Raw genomic sequence first — 17263 nt, forward strand, 5'->3', positions numbered from 1 at the left:
CCCAGCCACTATCCCAGCATGTCTCATCCCTGTCAGGTTCAAGAAATGGTGGACTGAAGTCTTAAAACTGGGTTCACAATTCAGGTTTTTGTAAACCTATATTGAATGTAGACAGAAATAGTTAGAAGTAAAGGTTTAGCAGAGTGATTATTACATACAGGTGTTCATACATGTAGGTTAAGACAAAGTAAAATATTTTGCCGTCAAGCATTAATTAACATGATAGGTAGTGAAGATTAGCCCGGGGCATTTAATTGATCAGGTGATTTGCATACTTCCTGGTACCTCTGAGGTCTTCAAGAGAAGTATGTGTTCAATTTAGACTTTGTTGTAGGCTTGTTTGTTGAACAGCTCCACCGTGAGGATGGTGTTGGGCACATCAGGCATTCTGGCCTTCACGTGGAGGAGCTGCCCCTCATATTTGATCTCTGAGCCAGCCCTCCTTCTAACAAAACGGTCCTCTTTATTATAGTACATCTCATCGAACAAACCTTTGTCACAGGCACGGCCATGACCATAGATGCCCACAGCAAACCAGTTACTGTACAAGTTGTAGTCTTCGGGCACAGAAAACATGATGGATAAGATCTCTTGGCAGTTGTCACTTTGCAATTCATAGGTCAGAACACCAACACTGCCTGCTGCTGTGCCCCTGGTTTTAATGAAGGAGCACACTTCACTCTTCGTGGGCTTGACAAGGGCCATAGGCTGGATGTGAGCATGACCACTATGTTGCCATACCCTTGAGAGAAAAACACAAATTTACATTTAGTCATTTAGCAGACGCTCTTATCCAGAGCAACTACAGTAAGTACAGGGACATTCCCCCAAGACAGGTAGGGTGAAGGGCCTTGCCCAAGGACACAACGTCATTTCGCACGGCCAGGAATCGAACCAGAAACCTTCTAATTAATAGCCCGATTCCCTAACCACACAACCATCTAACTTCCCTAATAACAGTAACCTTTTTTTCTTCAAACATGTAATGGAAATGTTGTCAGTAGTTCCTGAGAAGGACTAGCAGTACTTACTTTGGGTTGGTCAGAGTGTAGTTCTCGGTTTGGTTGGAGATCTGAATGGTGACACTCCTTCCCGCAAAGCTAACAGGCACAGCCTCCAACTTTTTCACCGACATTTTACTGTATGATTCCAATATGTACCTTTTCCGTCCTACAACAGATATTCGGTGAATAAGCGGCAGCCTTGTACAATAGTCACTGTAACATTTCCTTGTATAGTTCTCTCCGTGTCGCTTTATTTGCACAATTTGTGTACATTGTCAGAAGGAGGCTACTGAGGCCTAAGTTATATGTTTGAATTAAGACAGACTGATGGACATGATATTAGTATTTGATGCTTTGCAAAGCGATGTAAACATAGGACACATTGTGACTGCAGAGAATAATAAAGGACTAATAAAGGAGGAATTACAGTTCTAAAAAGATTATAGTAGGCTACTAGGAACATTGTATTTTACAAGATACACTGCAATAATAGCATTTTTTTTTAAAGTCACACAAAACTACCTCAACAAGCAGCACTTAGTGATTAAGATGTCAGTTGGTTGAATCGGTGACGCAGGCACAACCATAAAGAGTCCTTGATTTATCATGACGCCCCGCTCTTCATCGCCCTCCACGCCCCGCATCAGAGACCCTGGTACTGACCTTCCGAGCGATGAACGGGACTGCACCTGCACCTGACAACATCAAGTCTCTTCTCCAGACTTACACCCCCACCCACCAAGACCTTCGGTCTTCTTCTGACAACCGTCTGGTGGCCCCACCTCTCAAGAGCGCCCGCTCCCAACCCAAGCTCTCCTGTCTGGCCCCCCAATGGTGGAATCACCTCCCCACCTCCATCAGAGATACTGACTGTCTAACCCTAACCCAAATACAGTGGAATGTCTGTTGAATCTCGATAACCAAACAATCTTTACCTCTCCTTAAAAGGGAAGTTTGTCACCCTCTTCTGTAACAGGTACTGTGCCATTTATATCGCCTCGATTATTGGCTACTTTCATTTGTTGCACCAAAAACTTCACCCCCTTCACTGCATATCCTGGGGTCCTGAGAAATGCAACTGTCTCATTTTAACTTCATACTATTCTGATTCGCCCAACCAGTCTACACATGTTTTGTGGATTTGGAAAAGGCGTTCGACCGTGTCCCTCGGGGGCTCATGTGGGGGGTGCTCCGAGAGTACGGGGTACCGGATTCCCTGATCGGGGCTGTCCGGTCCCTGTACGACCGGTGCCAGAGTTTGGTCCGCATTGCCGGTAGTAAGTCGAACTTGTTTCCGGTGAGGGTTGGACTCCGCCAGGGCTGCCCTATGTCACCGATTCTGTTCATTACCTATATGGACAGGATTTCTAGGCGCAGCCAGGGTGTTGAGGGGGTCCGGTTTGGTGACCTCAAGATCGGGTCGCTGCTTTTTGCAGATGATGTGGTCCTGTTGGCTTCATCGGGCCGTGACCTTCAGCTCTCACTGGAGCGGTTCGCAACCGAATGTGAAGCGGCTGGGATGCGAATCAACACCTCCAAATCTGAGGCCATGGTTATCGACCGGAAAAGGGTGGAGTGCCATCTCCGGGTCGGGGAGGAGATCCTGAACCAAGCGGAGGAGTTCAAGTATCTCGGGGTCTTGTTCACGAGTGAGGGAAGAATGGAGCGCGAGGTCGACAGGCGGATCGGTGCGGCGTCCGCAGTGATGCGGGCTCTGCATCGGTCCGTCGTGGTGAAGAAGGAGCTGAGTCGAAAGGCGAAGCTCTCTATTTACCAGTCGATCTACGTTCCTACCCTCACCTATGGTCACGAACTATGGGTAGTGACCGAAAGAACGAGATCGCGAATACAAGCGGCCGAAATGAGCTTTCTCCGCAGGGTGTCCGGGCTCTCCCTTAGAGATAGGGTGAGAAGCTCGGTCATCCGGGAGGGGCTCAGAGTAGAACCGCTGCTCCTCCGCGTCGAGAGGAGCCAGCTGAGGTGGCTCGGGCATCTGATTAGGATGCCTCCTGGACGCCTCCCTGGTGAGGTGTTCCGGGCACGTCCCACTGGGAAGAGGCCCCGGGGAAGACCCAGGACACGCTGGAGGGACTATGTCACTCGGCTGGCCTGGGAACGCCTCGGGGTCCCCCAGGAAGAGGTGGTGGAAGTGGCCGGGGAGAGGGAAGCCTGGGCCTCCCTGCTTAGGTCGTTGCCCCCGCGACCCGATCCCCGGACAAGCGGAAGATGACGAGACGAGACGAGACGAGACTATTCTGATTCACGCAATATGATTGAGCAACAGATAGGCCTACACGCGCAAACACACACACAGAAATACATCTACAAAGTACAACACATGTTGGCAAAGATCACTTAATTTGGACTGAGCAGTACATAGACAGAGGGAATTGAGTAAGTAACCTCTGTCATGACACTATATTTTCACCCACGCAAATGTGAAGTATGGAGTGACAAAGCCCTAAAAACTCACCAATGTCAGCAGACTGATCAGCTGTGCTTGTGGCTCCCCTGGCAGTCAGAGGGCTGAATGGAGAAGATGCTCTCTGCAGAGACAAATAGGTTTTTATAAGCTCAGATCCAGACCCACCCCTAACTCAACTTGAGCATCATCATGTTTCGTTATTGTTTCATGAAGTGAAAGTGAAAATGGGAGGATCTACATACAACTGTCCTTGACCTCATCATCAACCTGCTGGCTCTCTCACAGACACAGGTAATATTCATTATCAAACATAGTTGATATGTTAGTTCAGATGTTATGTGTGAATTTCATTTTAAAATGGTGATACGTTGATGTTAAGTTGTGTCATTTTGAACAGATGATTATTGTTCAGTGAACAAATGATCTAAGGTGTATGTGTATTGTATCCAAGCAATTGAAAATCTTGTTAGCGTTATAATATATGCATTTTGATCATCAGTTGTGAGTTTTGTGTCTACATTTTTGAAAAAGGACATCATGGTTCTGATTGATTGTCAAAAACGACAGTTTGGAAAACGGTATCTAAGTGTAGCCGGTGTGAATCGTGAAACTCACTCCTCAAGTATGTAACAAGCCACCTGCGTCAATGAATAGCTTTTCTTTGGCGTAGCTGGTACAGTGGTGGCACTTGGGATGTCAGAGATGGCAAGTTTGATCCTCGGTGAAGGATGAACACAGTCCGGAAAACTGACGGAACTTGCAAGACCACGTGTGTTGCATACACAGACACAACGCATGGGGAGTACTAAAAACCGTCACATAAGCATGTGCACATTGGCCTGGTAGGTGGGCCTACATAGAGTTTTGGCGGTTGTTGTGTCGAAGTGAGAATGTAATTTGAAAGATGTAGTAATTGAATGCATTTTGTGCCAAAACAATGATAAATGATCCACAGTTTAGCCCACATATACTGTTGTGCTCACTGTGTGAAGAGTTTTCAAAAAGTGACCTAAGTATTGACAAATGTGTCCTTGCGACTGTAAAAAACTGTAAGATTGAAAATGACAATCACCACTGTTGCCATCTCCAATCAGGTTGGTGCAAATCGGGTTTCCTCTCAGATGTGTGTGTGTGTATGTGTGTACGTGTGTGTGCACATGCATTTGTGTGTGTGTATGCGTTTGTGGGCATGCGTGTGTTTGTGTGTGTGTGTGTGCACATCTGAGTATGTGCGTACGTGTGTGTGTACGTGTCTCTTTGCATGCCCACAGGCATACATGTGACCCAGGACAGATGGGTCAGCATTCTGTTCCCTGCAGAACGGGAATTGTTTGGGTAGGCCTGCCGAAAACATTGACAGCCACGAATGAACGAAACACAACTTGAAGACAGATGCTGGGAGGTGACGTGCAAAATAAAAAAGGGAGTCAGATAGCTGAGCGGTTAGGGAATTGTGCTATTAATCAGAAGGTTGCCGGTTTGATTTCCTGTGGTGCCAAAAGTTATGTTGCGTCCTTGGGCAAGGCACTTCACCCTACTTGCCTCGGGGGGAAGTGTGCATGTTTTTTTTCTTCAGAAATACATTCATTTAACACCTTCATCGAACTGTAACGGCAAGAGTGTCTGTGGCTCAATTGTTTTCAAGAACCCTGTCCCGTCTGAAGTTGAGGTGAGAAATAGAGCCAAAGTAACTAAAACTTTAATGTAAGTAGAAAAAAAAAAAACGATTCATGTGTTAAACAAAGCATATATTACACATTTACAAGGAATCAGCTGTAAATCTAGTGTGTCAGCTGGTCTGAGTGTTCATGGTCTATGTCTGTTGTCTGAAGTATATGGTGTGAACTAATTGGCCCACTTGCGAGGATGTGCGTACGTGTGTCTCATTGTGTTCTCACATGCTTACATGTGACCCAAAACAGAGGGGTTAGCTTTCTGTTTCAGGGTTCACCACAGGTTCCTCTCCAGCACAGTTACAACAGGCTGACTTGTCTGTCGCTTGGCTGCAACAACGTTGGGACTAGGCATGGGCCTAGGTGCGGTTTGAAAAAGTCACGATTTCAATACCTCTCAAATGTTCTGCTATAGGGGGGGAGGGGTGTTGGGGGGGGGGTGTATGGGGTGTGTGTTGGTCAGCCAGTTGTAACTGTGCTGGAGAGGAAACTGTGGTGAAGCCTGAAACAAAAAGCTGAAACATTTGTTCTGGGTCACATGTAAGCGTGTGAAAGAAAAGGGTTGATGGGGTCTTTCTAAGACAGCTGCATGTAGATCCTCCCATTCTTACTTTCACTTACTGAAACAATCAGTAGAAATCATCTTCTCCATTCAGCCCTCTGACTGCCAGGGGAGCCACAAACACAGCTGATCAGTCTGCTGACATTGGTGAGTTTTCAGGGCTGTGTCACTCCATACTACAAGCATGGAGTGTCATGACATAGGTTACTTACTCAATTCCCTCTGTTTTATGTACTGCTCAGCACAAATTAAGTGATTTTGTCTTTGCCAACATGTTTTGTACTTTGTAGACGTGTGTCTGTGTGTGTGTGTGTCTGTGTTTGTGTGTGCGTGCATGTAGGCCTATCTGTGGCTTGACCATATCACGAACCATCACATTATGAAGTTAAAATGTGACAGGTGCATTGCTCAGGACCCAAGGATATGCCATGAAGGGGGTGAAGTACCTCACCAGGTGTAGATTATTGGCTCCACTACGGGCACCCCTACTTCTATAATTAAATTAATCTTTATGGTTGTGCCTATGTCAGCGATCCAGCTAACTGACAACTTAATAAGTGCTGATGGTTGGGGTAGTTTTATGTGACTGAAAATGTACATGGCTGATATGGATGGAACATAAAGAGAACTTCAAGCAAACATTATTTTATTTTAATGTTTGCGCGTTACAGTCGTCTGTAACACGACTGTAACCCACCTGCGAATGTGTAGGCTATGATTTGTAGCCTAGGCCTACTGAAGACATCATGTTGTTGCGAAATGATGCTACTATATGAGGGTATTTCTCAAATATAGTAGCCTACATGAGGTAGGCTATGTGCTGGGCTAAAAGTTAGGCGTACTTAATTAGATTTTTTTTTTAAACGGGTAATTTATAGGCTATTTAATTCTGTTTTACATCAAGTTCATTGAACTCTGCGAAGAATAAAAACCTCTAAATAGAAATGGTGGCACCCACCCCCGAGCTGCCTTGCTTGAAAATCTTTTTGAAACCTAATTTGGCAATGAAACGGGGCAAAACATGTCATCGCGCAAAATGTAAAACCCCCAAATGTTCAAATGGAATGGAAGAGCTCACAAAATGTTAAGGCAATCAGGTTTCGAACATCCATGTCTACATTTCGCTTTTAGTTTCAATTTTACACTTGCACATCCTTTTGATATTAATTCATACACAGCCTCGTCTTTATAACCAACCCATACGAAATGCAGTCCATAGCCCCAGAAAGTGAGCCCTGACAACAATCTAAGGGAGTTGATCACCAACAAATGTATCATCTTTGAGGATTTGAATGATATAAACCCATACAGCATCCTTACGGTTTTTTATTGCTTCATGATGTGATGCAGTCTATCTTGTAAAATACAGTGCTCTTTAGCCAACTAATAGGCTATTTTAGGAGCTGTAATTCCAGTTAACCCAGTTATTCCAGTTCCACTCAATATGTGCACTATTTGTACGTCACTTGGCGCTCTAGAACGCTCTTAGAACGTTCTTAAGATCTTAGCGTTAAGAGCTTCGTAACGAATCTGGGAAACCCGGCCAATATCAATACAATCTGTATTCATTCAAACAAATAAGTTAGGCCTACAGTACTTATGACAATGTAACCAAATTGTTCAGATAAAGTGACGTAATGGAGAGATCTTTACTAGGACATGTTTTGTGTTTGTGTTGTAGGAGAGATCTTTACAAGGACATGTTTTGTGTTTGTGTTGTAGGAAGTAAAACGATTCATATTGGAATCATAAAATGTCAAACGTGGCCGTGCCAGTTGAGGCCGTGCCAGTTAGCATTAGCAGCAGGAGTGTCACCATTAAAGTCATCAACCAAACCAAGAACTACACTCTGACCAACCCAAAGTAAGTACTGCTATAGTCCTTCTCAAGAACTACTGACAACATTTCCATGACATGTTTGAAGAAAAAAAGGTTAATTGTTATTTGTTGTTTTGTTGTCTCAAGGGTATGGCAATATAGTGGTCATGTCAACAAGGATCCTACGGGCCCTATCAAGCCTATGGAGAGTGAAGTCTCCTCCTTCATTAAAACCAGGGGCACAGCAGCAGGCTGCGTTGGCGTTCTGACCTATGAAAGTAAAAAAGGGCAGAGTAAAAACTGTGAAATGATCTTAGCCATCATGTTTTCTGTGCCCTTTGACTACAACTTGTTCAGTAACAGGTTTGCTGTGGGCATCTATGGTAATGACCGTACCTGTAACAGGGGTCTGTTCAATGACATGTACTATAATAATGACAGTAATGGCAATAATAACAGTTTTGTCAGAAGGAAGGCTGGCTCACAGATCAACTATGAGGGACATCCCCTCAATATGACAGCCAGTATGCCTGATGTGGCCAGCACCATCCTCACGGTGGAGCTGAGGGAAGAGGTCGGTCTGATATCAAGACATAATTCTCTGGAAGGTCTCGAGTAGAAGAGGTACCAGGAAGTATGGAAATCCCCTGATCAATTAAATGCACAAGGCTAATCTTTACTACTTATCATGTTAATTAATGCTTGATGGCAAAATATTTTACTTTGTCTCAACCTACATGTATGAACACCTGTATGTAATAATCACTCTGTTAAACCTTTATTTCTAACTATTTCTGTCTTCATTAAAGTTGGGTTTACAATAAACCTGTGTTGTGAACCCAGTTTCAAGACTTCAGTCCACCATTTCTTGAACCTGAGTGATAAGAGACACATGGCAGGTTGATGATGGTCTCTTTCTCAAACAGCTGCATGTAGATCCCTCTAGATTCACTGTCACCAGACAAACTTGTGTTTGGGATCGAATATATAAGGATATTTGATTTAATAACATAGACAATTAAAATGATTATGACTACAAATTATCTCTTTATTATTGTGGTAATTATTGTCTTCAAGTCAGTAAACAAATCAATGGTTGGGAAATATAAATGCAAAGACTGCTACCTAGTGGTCAGATAATGAAAAAACAATGATCAAATCCACCTTGCATTTAGGGACAGACATATCTAAGGAATAAGTTTCCCCTCAATAAAGTGTACAAGTATAGCTGCCATAGATACCAATTCCTTAGAGTTCATATTTATGCCATTTAATCTTGGGCTTGGCACAGTCCTTCACTGCAACCAGACATGAGTGTAAACTGTCAGCAATGCCTGTGGGCAAAAAACAAATTACATTGTTTAAGTATTCATATGTCTTAATAGAATAATTTAAGTTAAGACATGAACTCCAACCCTTAGTTACCTACACATACCACATAGCAGAGAAAAATCATGACAAAACATACCAATATAATATAGAAGAAAATATATCTCCATGTGTGCTTAAAATCTGTTAAATCAATTCAGTCACAGTAGAAAATGTAGATGTAAACTCACTAAAGTTTTCAAACTGTATCTAGAAGTGATAGTTTCAGAAATAATTCTGTACACAGTTGTACAATACTTACCTGACAAGTTGAGATCAATGATATTTTTGGCTTTGCTTTGCATACCCTCAATGCAACTCTTGATAGCACAATGAGCTGCATCTAAAATAAACCAACGTTTTCAATTCAAATGATTTACTTAATAGCTGATTTAATTGTGTAGTAAAAATAAATGAGTACTTTACATATGCTTTAAATCCTAATTTGAACCATCAATCAAACATTTAATTCCAAAAACTTGGTTTTGTGCTGATAACAATATAGGCGTATTTGAACTTGTTGTGATATGTAAATGATGAAAAATCTACTGGAATGGCGAATAGCCTTTACGTTATGACCTACAAGCAGATAATCATATTGTCAATTTGCTACTTATTATAAAAACAGACACGATGCAAACCTACCATAGACCTCAAAGTCACTGTTCAAGTCATAAGCTGTAAGGAAAATAGCATCAGTATGCCACTTAAAAATTATGTAAATTCAGCTAAATGCTGTTGAATCATAGCTTAATATGCGGCTGATTTAAGATAGCTTTTTTAAGAGGTCTCAAAGTGTTGAATCTGTATCATGACGATAACATGTTGAACACAATTAGCCTATGTCGTAAAAACAAATTAAAAGTTCATTTTAATGCACTAAAAAAGCAATCAACCAAACAGCCTTACTCGAGTCTTGGAAAATGAGATTATATCCCAAAACTCCGCATTCTTGAATCATGTCGATACTCCCGTCCTTACAGACTGAAAACAATTAATCAAATAAACATAATGTCTGTCAAAGTAATGTAGTCCCATTTTATTCATTTGTTCTGGAGTGGTTGGGATTTCACATTCTATAAATTCCCTTACATTAAGTAGGCCTAGGCCTACTTTCCATTAGTCACAAACGTAAAAGTTTCTCTCGTCAGCAGAAAAAAGGATTGACTATAGCCTAACAGTATCTATGAACAGTCCGACCTCATTGTTACAAAATATTCATTTGTATATACTCGTACCTTTGTTAGTTCTACATTTCTTCTGGGCTGCTGCAAGAACTCTTGTTTTACAATCTGTGTGATTTGAACAACAATTATTTTGCTTAATCAAATTGCACTTGAAAATAAATGTAATCAGGTTACATTATAATTAGCAGAATAAATAAGACACTAATGTTGAACAAGAAAATGTTGGTTAGAACATATAGGCTAATTACATAGCATAATCATCTGCTGTAGCCTATATTACAATGTTGAAGATTACAAAGTTCGATCAAATAACTTAATTCCTACCTGAGACCTCGTCAAATGGAAAAATGTTGTCATAACCTTTTATAACCTTTACCTCTGGGGGAAATAAATAAATAATTACGTTCCTGTTTTCAGAAAACAAGTTACAGCTGAAGTCGATTTTGACTGAAGTAATGATTCCTACACATTTGCAACAACAAGACAAATACTATCAGTGCACCTACCGGATACAATTACCAGAAGCAACACAAGATAAGCAACTGTAATCATTTTTAGAAACTGTCCTGTAATTATAGAAACTTAAACCACTCTTTAATAAAGTCAAAACCATCTGAAGTTGATATGTAGTGTCACTAATCAAACTGTAGCCTATATGCCAGTGAAACACCATAGTGAAACCAAAAGAAAGGCTTTCATTGGAATATGGAAAACAGTTCCAAACTCCAACAGTTTTTCTTCAATTGGTTCCTCCTTGCAAGCTTTGGTGCATATACATGATTTTTTATATAGCCATCTCAATTAACATTAAATGACATGAGTTAATTAACCTTTTTATTCAACTGTTTATTTTGAATGAATGACATAATAATTGTGGATTGATATGCCATGTAAAATCAATACTCAATGGGTTTTTTTCCACGCAGCACTAGCGTTCCGAGACCAAGGCAACATTGAAATATTTCAGAAATCTGAACGATATCTTATGCAACCGGAAAAAAAGTGTCCTCCCAGTTCGAGCTGGTGCCTACAAATGATCAATTACGCCACGCTTGAGTTTTTTACGCACTGGTGTGCGTTTGAGGCTCGAGAGGCGAAAGTGTAGTTTATACTCAATGTCAGTGGACATTTTGAGCAGTTCCAGTATCTTGACAGTGCGCACAAACTCCGGGTAGGGAACAAGGGCCGAGAAAAAAACACCAGCTAGCCAGTAAAGTTAGAAACGGTTCGTATCGTACTATAAAAGGCAGTTACAATAAAATAAGAATCAATTGACACGATTTTATTAAGTGCCAACATCGAAGTTGTTTGTGTAGCTTCCAAGCTAGCTATTAAGCTACCTCGCAGCGTCAAAGCTAACCGCTAGATGGTCGTGAGCTAGCAAGCATCACTTAGCGGGTCTTGGCTTTTCCTCTTCGGCAACTGGTCCACACACACTGGCAGTATGGCTTTAAAACGCATTCACAAGGTAAGAGTGTGTTGATTGACTTTAAATTGAAGTCATTACGGTCTAAATGTTAAACATGCCCCTTTCAGTACATTGTCGTAAGCTAGCTAGCGTAGTAGCTTTGGAAAGGTAGACTCGTGTGTGGACGGTGTGGCAATGCTAAGCTAGTCTGCAGCTAGCTTATGTGTCAAAATTTGTAATTGACTTGTTTTATAAACACTCACACTCAGTTTCTCTTAGTTAACTATTGTTGGTGCGACTGAAGGTTTATAGCTATAATGTATGACCTCGTTGCAATCATATCAAATATATTTATTTATCGTGTGCTATGTTATTTACTACTATCCCGATTCTTTTGATTATCAGGAACGGTACTGTAGCCTATACCGCTAGTCTGTTTCATGTTGCTTGACCGTTGAGCATTTTCAGGTAGATTCACTTGTAGTTTCGTTTGAATGTATTGTGAGAATAACAAACTCCAGTAGTCTGCTTGCAGTGTATTTAGCCAATTACAGTCGACTTTCCCAGTTGGAAATGTTGCAGTCATGAAAGGAAGCGTGTTCTTTCGGTGTGGATGTTTCTCAACTGTCCAGAAAGCGTCAGCATAAAAATGTACATTGTTTCTGAAGTAGAGCCTTCTGCTTACATACTGTAACGGTAATAGAATTGCTGTGTGCACACGCTTAATACACGCATTCTGAACTTTGCCAGTGGATGCTTTTGTAACCCCTATTTAGATTACTCAAATGTAGACAGAACCCATACCTGTGATGGAAAGGTACGTTTGGGATTTTGTTGGCTGTCACGAGGGATAACCTTTTTTCTTTATCCGGTGAAAGGGATCAGTTAATTCACCTACTGTTCAAGGCCCAAATATACACATTTAAGATTAACGTGTTCAACGCACTACATCATAAGTTTCTTGCAAACTAAATGTTACCAGAGTTCGGTTGCAGGAAAAGGAGGTTGATGTAGCGCTAAGGATGTCCGTACGGTCGGCTTGTCTAACAGCAGACAGCATTGACAGCTGTGATGCTTCGATCTAGCTTAGCTTTGCACCTTGCTACAACAACTGGCCCCGTTTGCAGAAGCTGCCCACACTCAGGTGACCTTATACTGGGCCTAGTTTTCTCAAGTCTCTTATTCTCTCCCACTTGGACCACTGAGTGAAATGTGTGAAAGTCATGTACAGGAAAATCTTCTGGTTTCACGTCTCCCTGCTGTTTACAAAGCCTCAAGTGCTGTTTGGATTCTTTATGTTACTCAGACCAACGCATCTATTTTACTGTGTTATAGTTGTCTTAGCAGTTTATTTTTGTTCTGTTTTATTGGTGCTGTAGTCGTCCATTTGTCTGGATTATTATACAAATCCATATTTGAGTGTTTCGGTTCACAACACCTGGGTTGTGAGTTTTTAACCTGAATATTGGCAGCTGGTGTTGACAAATGTATTCCTCTTTTTTTCCAGCACTTCCTTGTCAAACCAGGCAAACAAGTTGAACTGCCTCTATGGCTAGTTTTGTTTTTGCACCACCAGCTACATACGTAATCAACCCTCGTGTCAAATGTGGATTCATTATCAACATTCATAGTCCACCTGCTACAAGTATATTCTGAAATGGGGAAACTCCTACAATGAATCATTCCTATAGCATATCCCCTCTGCTTTGTAGGATGGTGTGCCATGACGTGAAGCATACCTTTCTGTGAGAGAGTGCTAATGTCAGGGTGATGGGGGTCAGGTGGTTGAGCGGTTAGGGAATCGGGCTATTAATCAGAAGGTTGCCGGTTCGATTTGCGGCCGTGCCAAATGACGTTGTTTCCTTGGGCAAGACACTTCACCCTACTTGCCTCGGGGGAATGTCCCTGTACTTACTGTAAGTCGCTCTGGATAAGAGCGTCTGCTAAATGAAAATGTAATGTTAATGTACGGTTTCTTCATTCAGGAGCTGGTGGACTTTGGACGGGATCCCCCTGCACAGTGTTCTGCTGGTCCAGTGGGAGACGACAGTAAGGCCTGTTTTAGTCTGGGTTTCTTCATACTGTGTCGCTGTGTGGACCTGACTGTGTCGCACCATGCATCAAACTAATCCACCCATTGCTGTGTGTTTCTTTTTTGGCAGTGTTTCACTGGCAAGCGACGATCATGGGCCCTGTAAGTACGATGTGGCAGAGGCCATTAATCTGTGTCACGAACGGCTGAAAAACTTCCTCCATGCTCTCGATCTAGATTCGTAAAGTATCTCCGTCCTCTAGCCTCTCCCAGGATGGTCATGACCTGCCAGCCTAATTTTCTTAGCCATAAAAATGGAAATGAATGTTTTTCCGAGAAGTGGCGATTCTCTCTGTGAGACGTCATGTTTGTGTTTCAGAACGACAGCCCTTACCAAGGAGGCGTGTTTTTCCTGACTATTCATTTCCCTACAGATTACCCTTTCAAACCACCTAAGGTAAAGAGCGCCTTCCATGAGGGGCTTCCTCTACCTAACAAGTACAAGCATGTACACTCCATGTATATCAAGTGTAAAGTCACAGGCATGCACGTTTTTGCCAATGATAACTTGGCAGTAACATATTTCTCACGGCATACCTTTCTCATGTTTAGCATGTTTTTTTAGTTTTTTTTAACAAAATAAAAAAATCGTGGCCAAAATGCCCAACTCGACAGAAACAAAATGTCGTCTTTTATAGATATTTATGAAACGTTTTTCTTGTTTCTCAGCATGACCATGTCTTTTCATATCCTCAGGTTGCCTTCACTACAAGAATCTATCACCCTAACATCAACAGTAACGGCAGCATCTGCTTGGATATACTAAGATCACAGTGGTCGCCAGCCCTAACTATTTCTAAAGGTAAGGAGTGTATTTCATCTGGAGATGGGCCCTCCAATGCTTGTACTCTGTAAGACAGTGTCTAGAGTCTATTACACTTCATTTGGTTACCACCGCCAACATGCAAAGTGTTTGGAAATGCATGACCTTTACATAAGAGACGCATATCTCTAGACGCGGTAGCTGCTTGTATGTAAAAAAATAAACTATATATAGATAGAGGTGTGTGTGTGTGTGGAGATAGGGAATGCAGTTGGGATTGTGTATTACTGTAGGACGACCCTGATCAAAACCTGTCCTTTTGCTTCCCTCTCCTCCAGTACTGTTGTCCATTTGTTCCCTCCTATGTGATCCCAACCCCGATGACCCCCTTGTGCCAGAGATCGCACGCATCTACAAGACAGACCCGCCCAAGTGAGTACGCCGCCTCAGCACCCCCCCCCCCCCCCACTCCAAATCATCTCCTTCCCTCACATCATGATCCAAATCTTGCTTTTTAAAATGAAATATTTTGTTAGTTGGTGGTTTCAACGGTCTTTTTGAGATGCAGAGTATCATTTTTTTGGGGTCACGCTGAGGAGGGACTAGGTTGGTGTAGTTTTGTTTTGGGCGTCATGGTTGGGGTGGCAGTTTTTTGGATTAGCCAAATGACATGTCACACCTGAACATGAACGTAGTCACACCTGTAACTAGGCCTGTCATCTCCGTGCTAGGTACAATAGACTAGCGAGGGAGTGGACAGACGAGTATGCCATGCTGTAGGGGTAAGAGCAGCCTGCATCTTGGAGAACGACCGTGTTTGCCTTCATTGATTCCTCAGGCCCTTAAACTAACCCAGCGGGGCTTGTCTGAGTTTGCTGCGTTGACAAATCTGCTTTCAAGCTTGCCTTGCTGTACGGTTGGTTTGTACCGTGTGTGAAAGGTCGTTCTGATTGGGTGGTGTTTGAGAAGGGCATCACAGCAGGAGTGGCGTGGATCTCTTGCTTGTGTTTGAGGCATTCTCACAATAATAAAATCCTTTTATTATTTATAACTTATTATGCATGATACAAAGTGTGTTGTCAACAGGCTAAAAGCATGTGTTCAAGCCTAGACGGGTATCAGTCTAAGGTAGTGGTTATTCAAATCAAAGCGTCTGCTTAATGGATCACGTGTCTGGATAATTGAAGTGAGGTGTTGTTTTGGGACTGTGAATCGAAACACTTATGTTCCCATCTGGATGTTGTGTCTACACTGCTTGACTGGAGCCCTTTTATGCAACTCAGTTCTTCTACAACTTAGTGCTCCTACAGCCACTGCATCTTTAGTAATCCTGCATCATCACCCCCGTGTGGATTGTGATTGGCCTTTCATTTCTTTTCTTTCTAGGTATGAGAAAACAGCTAAGGAATGGACTCAGAAGTACGCCATGTGATGCCCTGGTCAGGGCCGCCTCACTCACACTAGCTGGAATAAACATTCTAGTGTTTTTTTTTTATTTTATTTTTTTTGGTTTTCTTTTTGTCCCCTTTAGGTCACAACCCCTCACATCAGCAAGTCTTCTGTTTATTGACCCTTTCTAAATTGATTCACATGCTTTTAACCTCATTTTCTTTCAAAGATGGCGAGGGCTTTGAACTCCTCTCCACAGAGCATGTACCAGTGTGAACTATTCTACTCCTAGGGGCCCACGTTCCACTAAGCAAGATTATCAAGCTGAAAAGCTATAAAACTAGATCATTGAAATACAATTTATGGGAGGGTCTCGTGCTCCTAAAATACTTAATTACATAACTTTGAATTTGTTGGTAGGTAACTTGTTGGTCCTACTTGGTGGAACAACCCCATATTAAACTGAGCTTAAAGGTGCCAATGCCAAAACATAAACAAGGTTCTCAAGTGACAGCTTCTTGGGAAGCTGAGGACTGTTATTACTATACAAACTCTTTAACCAACTGACTTAAATGAAGAATTATCTCAGCTATATCTGTGGGTAAATTACATAGAGAAAAAAAAATGTGCATGGTGATACAAATACAAATGTTGGTTTCTGTGCTGCTGAGTTCGAATTGAAGGATTGTTGAGAGCAAATATGTCTACTTTTTAAGTCTTTTTTTTTTTTTTTCTGGGTTTTTAGAACAGAGAGCTGTTAGTTAATCCATCATCCAAAGCTCGGTTCTCTCCCTTTTGCACTGAATACATTATTCACAGCTACCAATGGCTGATCGATCAACTAATAGCTCTGTTATTTAATGGCTTAATGGTTACTTAGTTTCATTATTATTTTTTTTTTCTCAATAAAGTTGAACAAATATCTGTGGCGTCCTCGACTAGTTCATTGCACATTCTGAGATATTGCTGCTTGTTGTTAGCCAGGTCCTCTCTTTAAGAAGCAAATGATATGTCTGGGAGAATACTAAGAGCTCCTTAACAACTGGCGGCCTATTTATAACCTGCCCCATCCATCCAGCCTCAGGTCTGTTATAACCTGCCCCATCCATCCAGCCTCAGAGCTGTTTTAACCTGCCCCATACAGCCAGCCTCAGAGCTGTTATAACTTGCCCCATACAGCCAGCCTCAGAGCTGTTATAACCTGCCCCATCCATCCAGCCTCAGAGCTGTTATAACCTGCCCCATCCATCCAGCCTCAGAGCTGTTATAACCTTCCCCATCCATCCAGCCTCAGAGCTGTTTAACCTTCCCAAGCCATCCAGCCTCAGAGCTGTTATAACCTGCCCCATCCAGCCAGCCTCAGAGCTGTTATAACCTGCCCCATCCAGCCTCTGAGCTGTTGTAACCTGCCCCATCCAGCCTCAGAGCTGTTATAACCTGCCCCATCCATCCAGCCTCAGAGCTGTTATAACCTGCCCCATCCAGCCAGCCTCAGAGCTGTTATAACCTGCCCCATCCAGCCTCTGAGCTGTTATAACCTGTCCCATCCAGCCAGCCTCAGAGCAGGACAAGAC

General features: G+C 42.4%; 3 protein-coding genes and 1 long non-coding RNA gene across 5 annotated transcripts; 2 read left to right on the top strand and 2 right to left on the bottom strand.

The window, feature by feature from the left end:
* Positions 1-318: 318 nt before the first annotated feature.
* On the bottom strand, positions 319-1135 carry LOC146301857 (DELTA-sagatoxin-Srs1a-like). The gene is made up of 2 exons (XM_084697739.1): positions 1032-1135; positions 319-742 (listed from the first exon to the last, which is right to left on the bottom strand). The coding sequence occupies exons 1-2, from the start codon at positions 1133-1135 to the stop codon at positions 319-321; spliced, it is 528 nt and encodes a 175-aa protein (XP_084553865.1).
* A 6282-nt stretch (positions 1136-7417) lies between these two features.
* On the top strand, positions 7418-8101 carry LOC146301858 (DELTA-stichotoxin-Hcr4a-like). The gene is made up of 2 exons (XM_084697753.1): positions 7418-7527; positions 7630-8101. The coding sequence occupies exons 1-2, from the start codon at positions 7418-7420 to the stop codon at positions 8099-8101; spliced, it is 582 nt and encodes a 193-aa protein (XP_084553879.1).
* Positions 8102-8564: 463 nt separating this feature from the next.
* Positions 8565-10682, bottom strand: LOC146301859 (uncharacterized). Its single transcript, XR_014756796.1, has 7 exons — positions 10544-10682; positions 10362-10415; positions 10089-10142; positions 9760-9834; positions 9496-9528; positions 9113-9193; positions 8565-8816 (listed from the first exon to the last, which is right to left on the bottom strand). It is a non-coding gene; the product is annotated as an uncharacterized LOC146301859 (long non-coding RNA).
* A 482-nt stretch (positions 10683-11164) lies between these two features.
* Positions 11165-16613, top strand: LOC146301860 (ubiquitin-conjugating enzyme E2 D2-like). Of its 2 annotated transcripts, XM_084700366.1 has the most exons (8): positions 11165-11505; positions 13431-13494; positions 13608-13639; positions 13857-13934; positions 14234-14339; positions 14639-14732; positions 15032-15082; positions 15687-16613. In XM_084700366.1, the coding sequence occupies exons 1-7, from the start codon at positions 11482-11484 to the stop codon at positions 15078-15080; spliced, it is 447 nt and encodes a 148-aa protein (XP_084556492.1). In that variant the 5' UTR covers positions 11165-11481; the 3' UTR covers positions 15081-15082; positions 15687-16613. The 2 variants fall into 2 exon arrangements, with proteins under 2 accessions (XP_084556492.1, XP_084556561.1); XM_084700435.1 differs by lacking the exon at positions 15032-15082 and having other exon boundaries at positions 11340-11505; positions 15687-15795.
* Positions 16614-17263: the final 650 nt, after the last annotated feature.

This window comes from Hypomesus nipponensis, chromosome 1 (genome assembly GCF_054491055.1).
Source record: "Hypomesus nipponensis isolate SF chromosome 1, ASM5449105v1, whole genome shotgun sequence".
In the NCBI taxonomy this organism is placed as follows: domain Eukaryota; kingdom Metazoa; phylum Chordata; class Actinopteri; order Osmeriformes; family Osmeridae; genus Hypomesus; species Hypomesus nipponensis.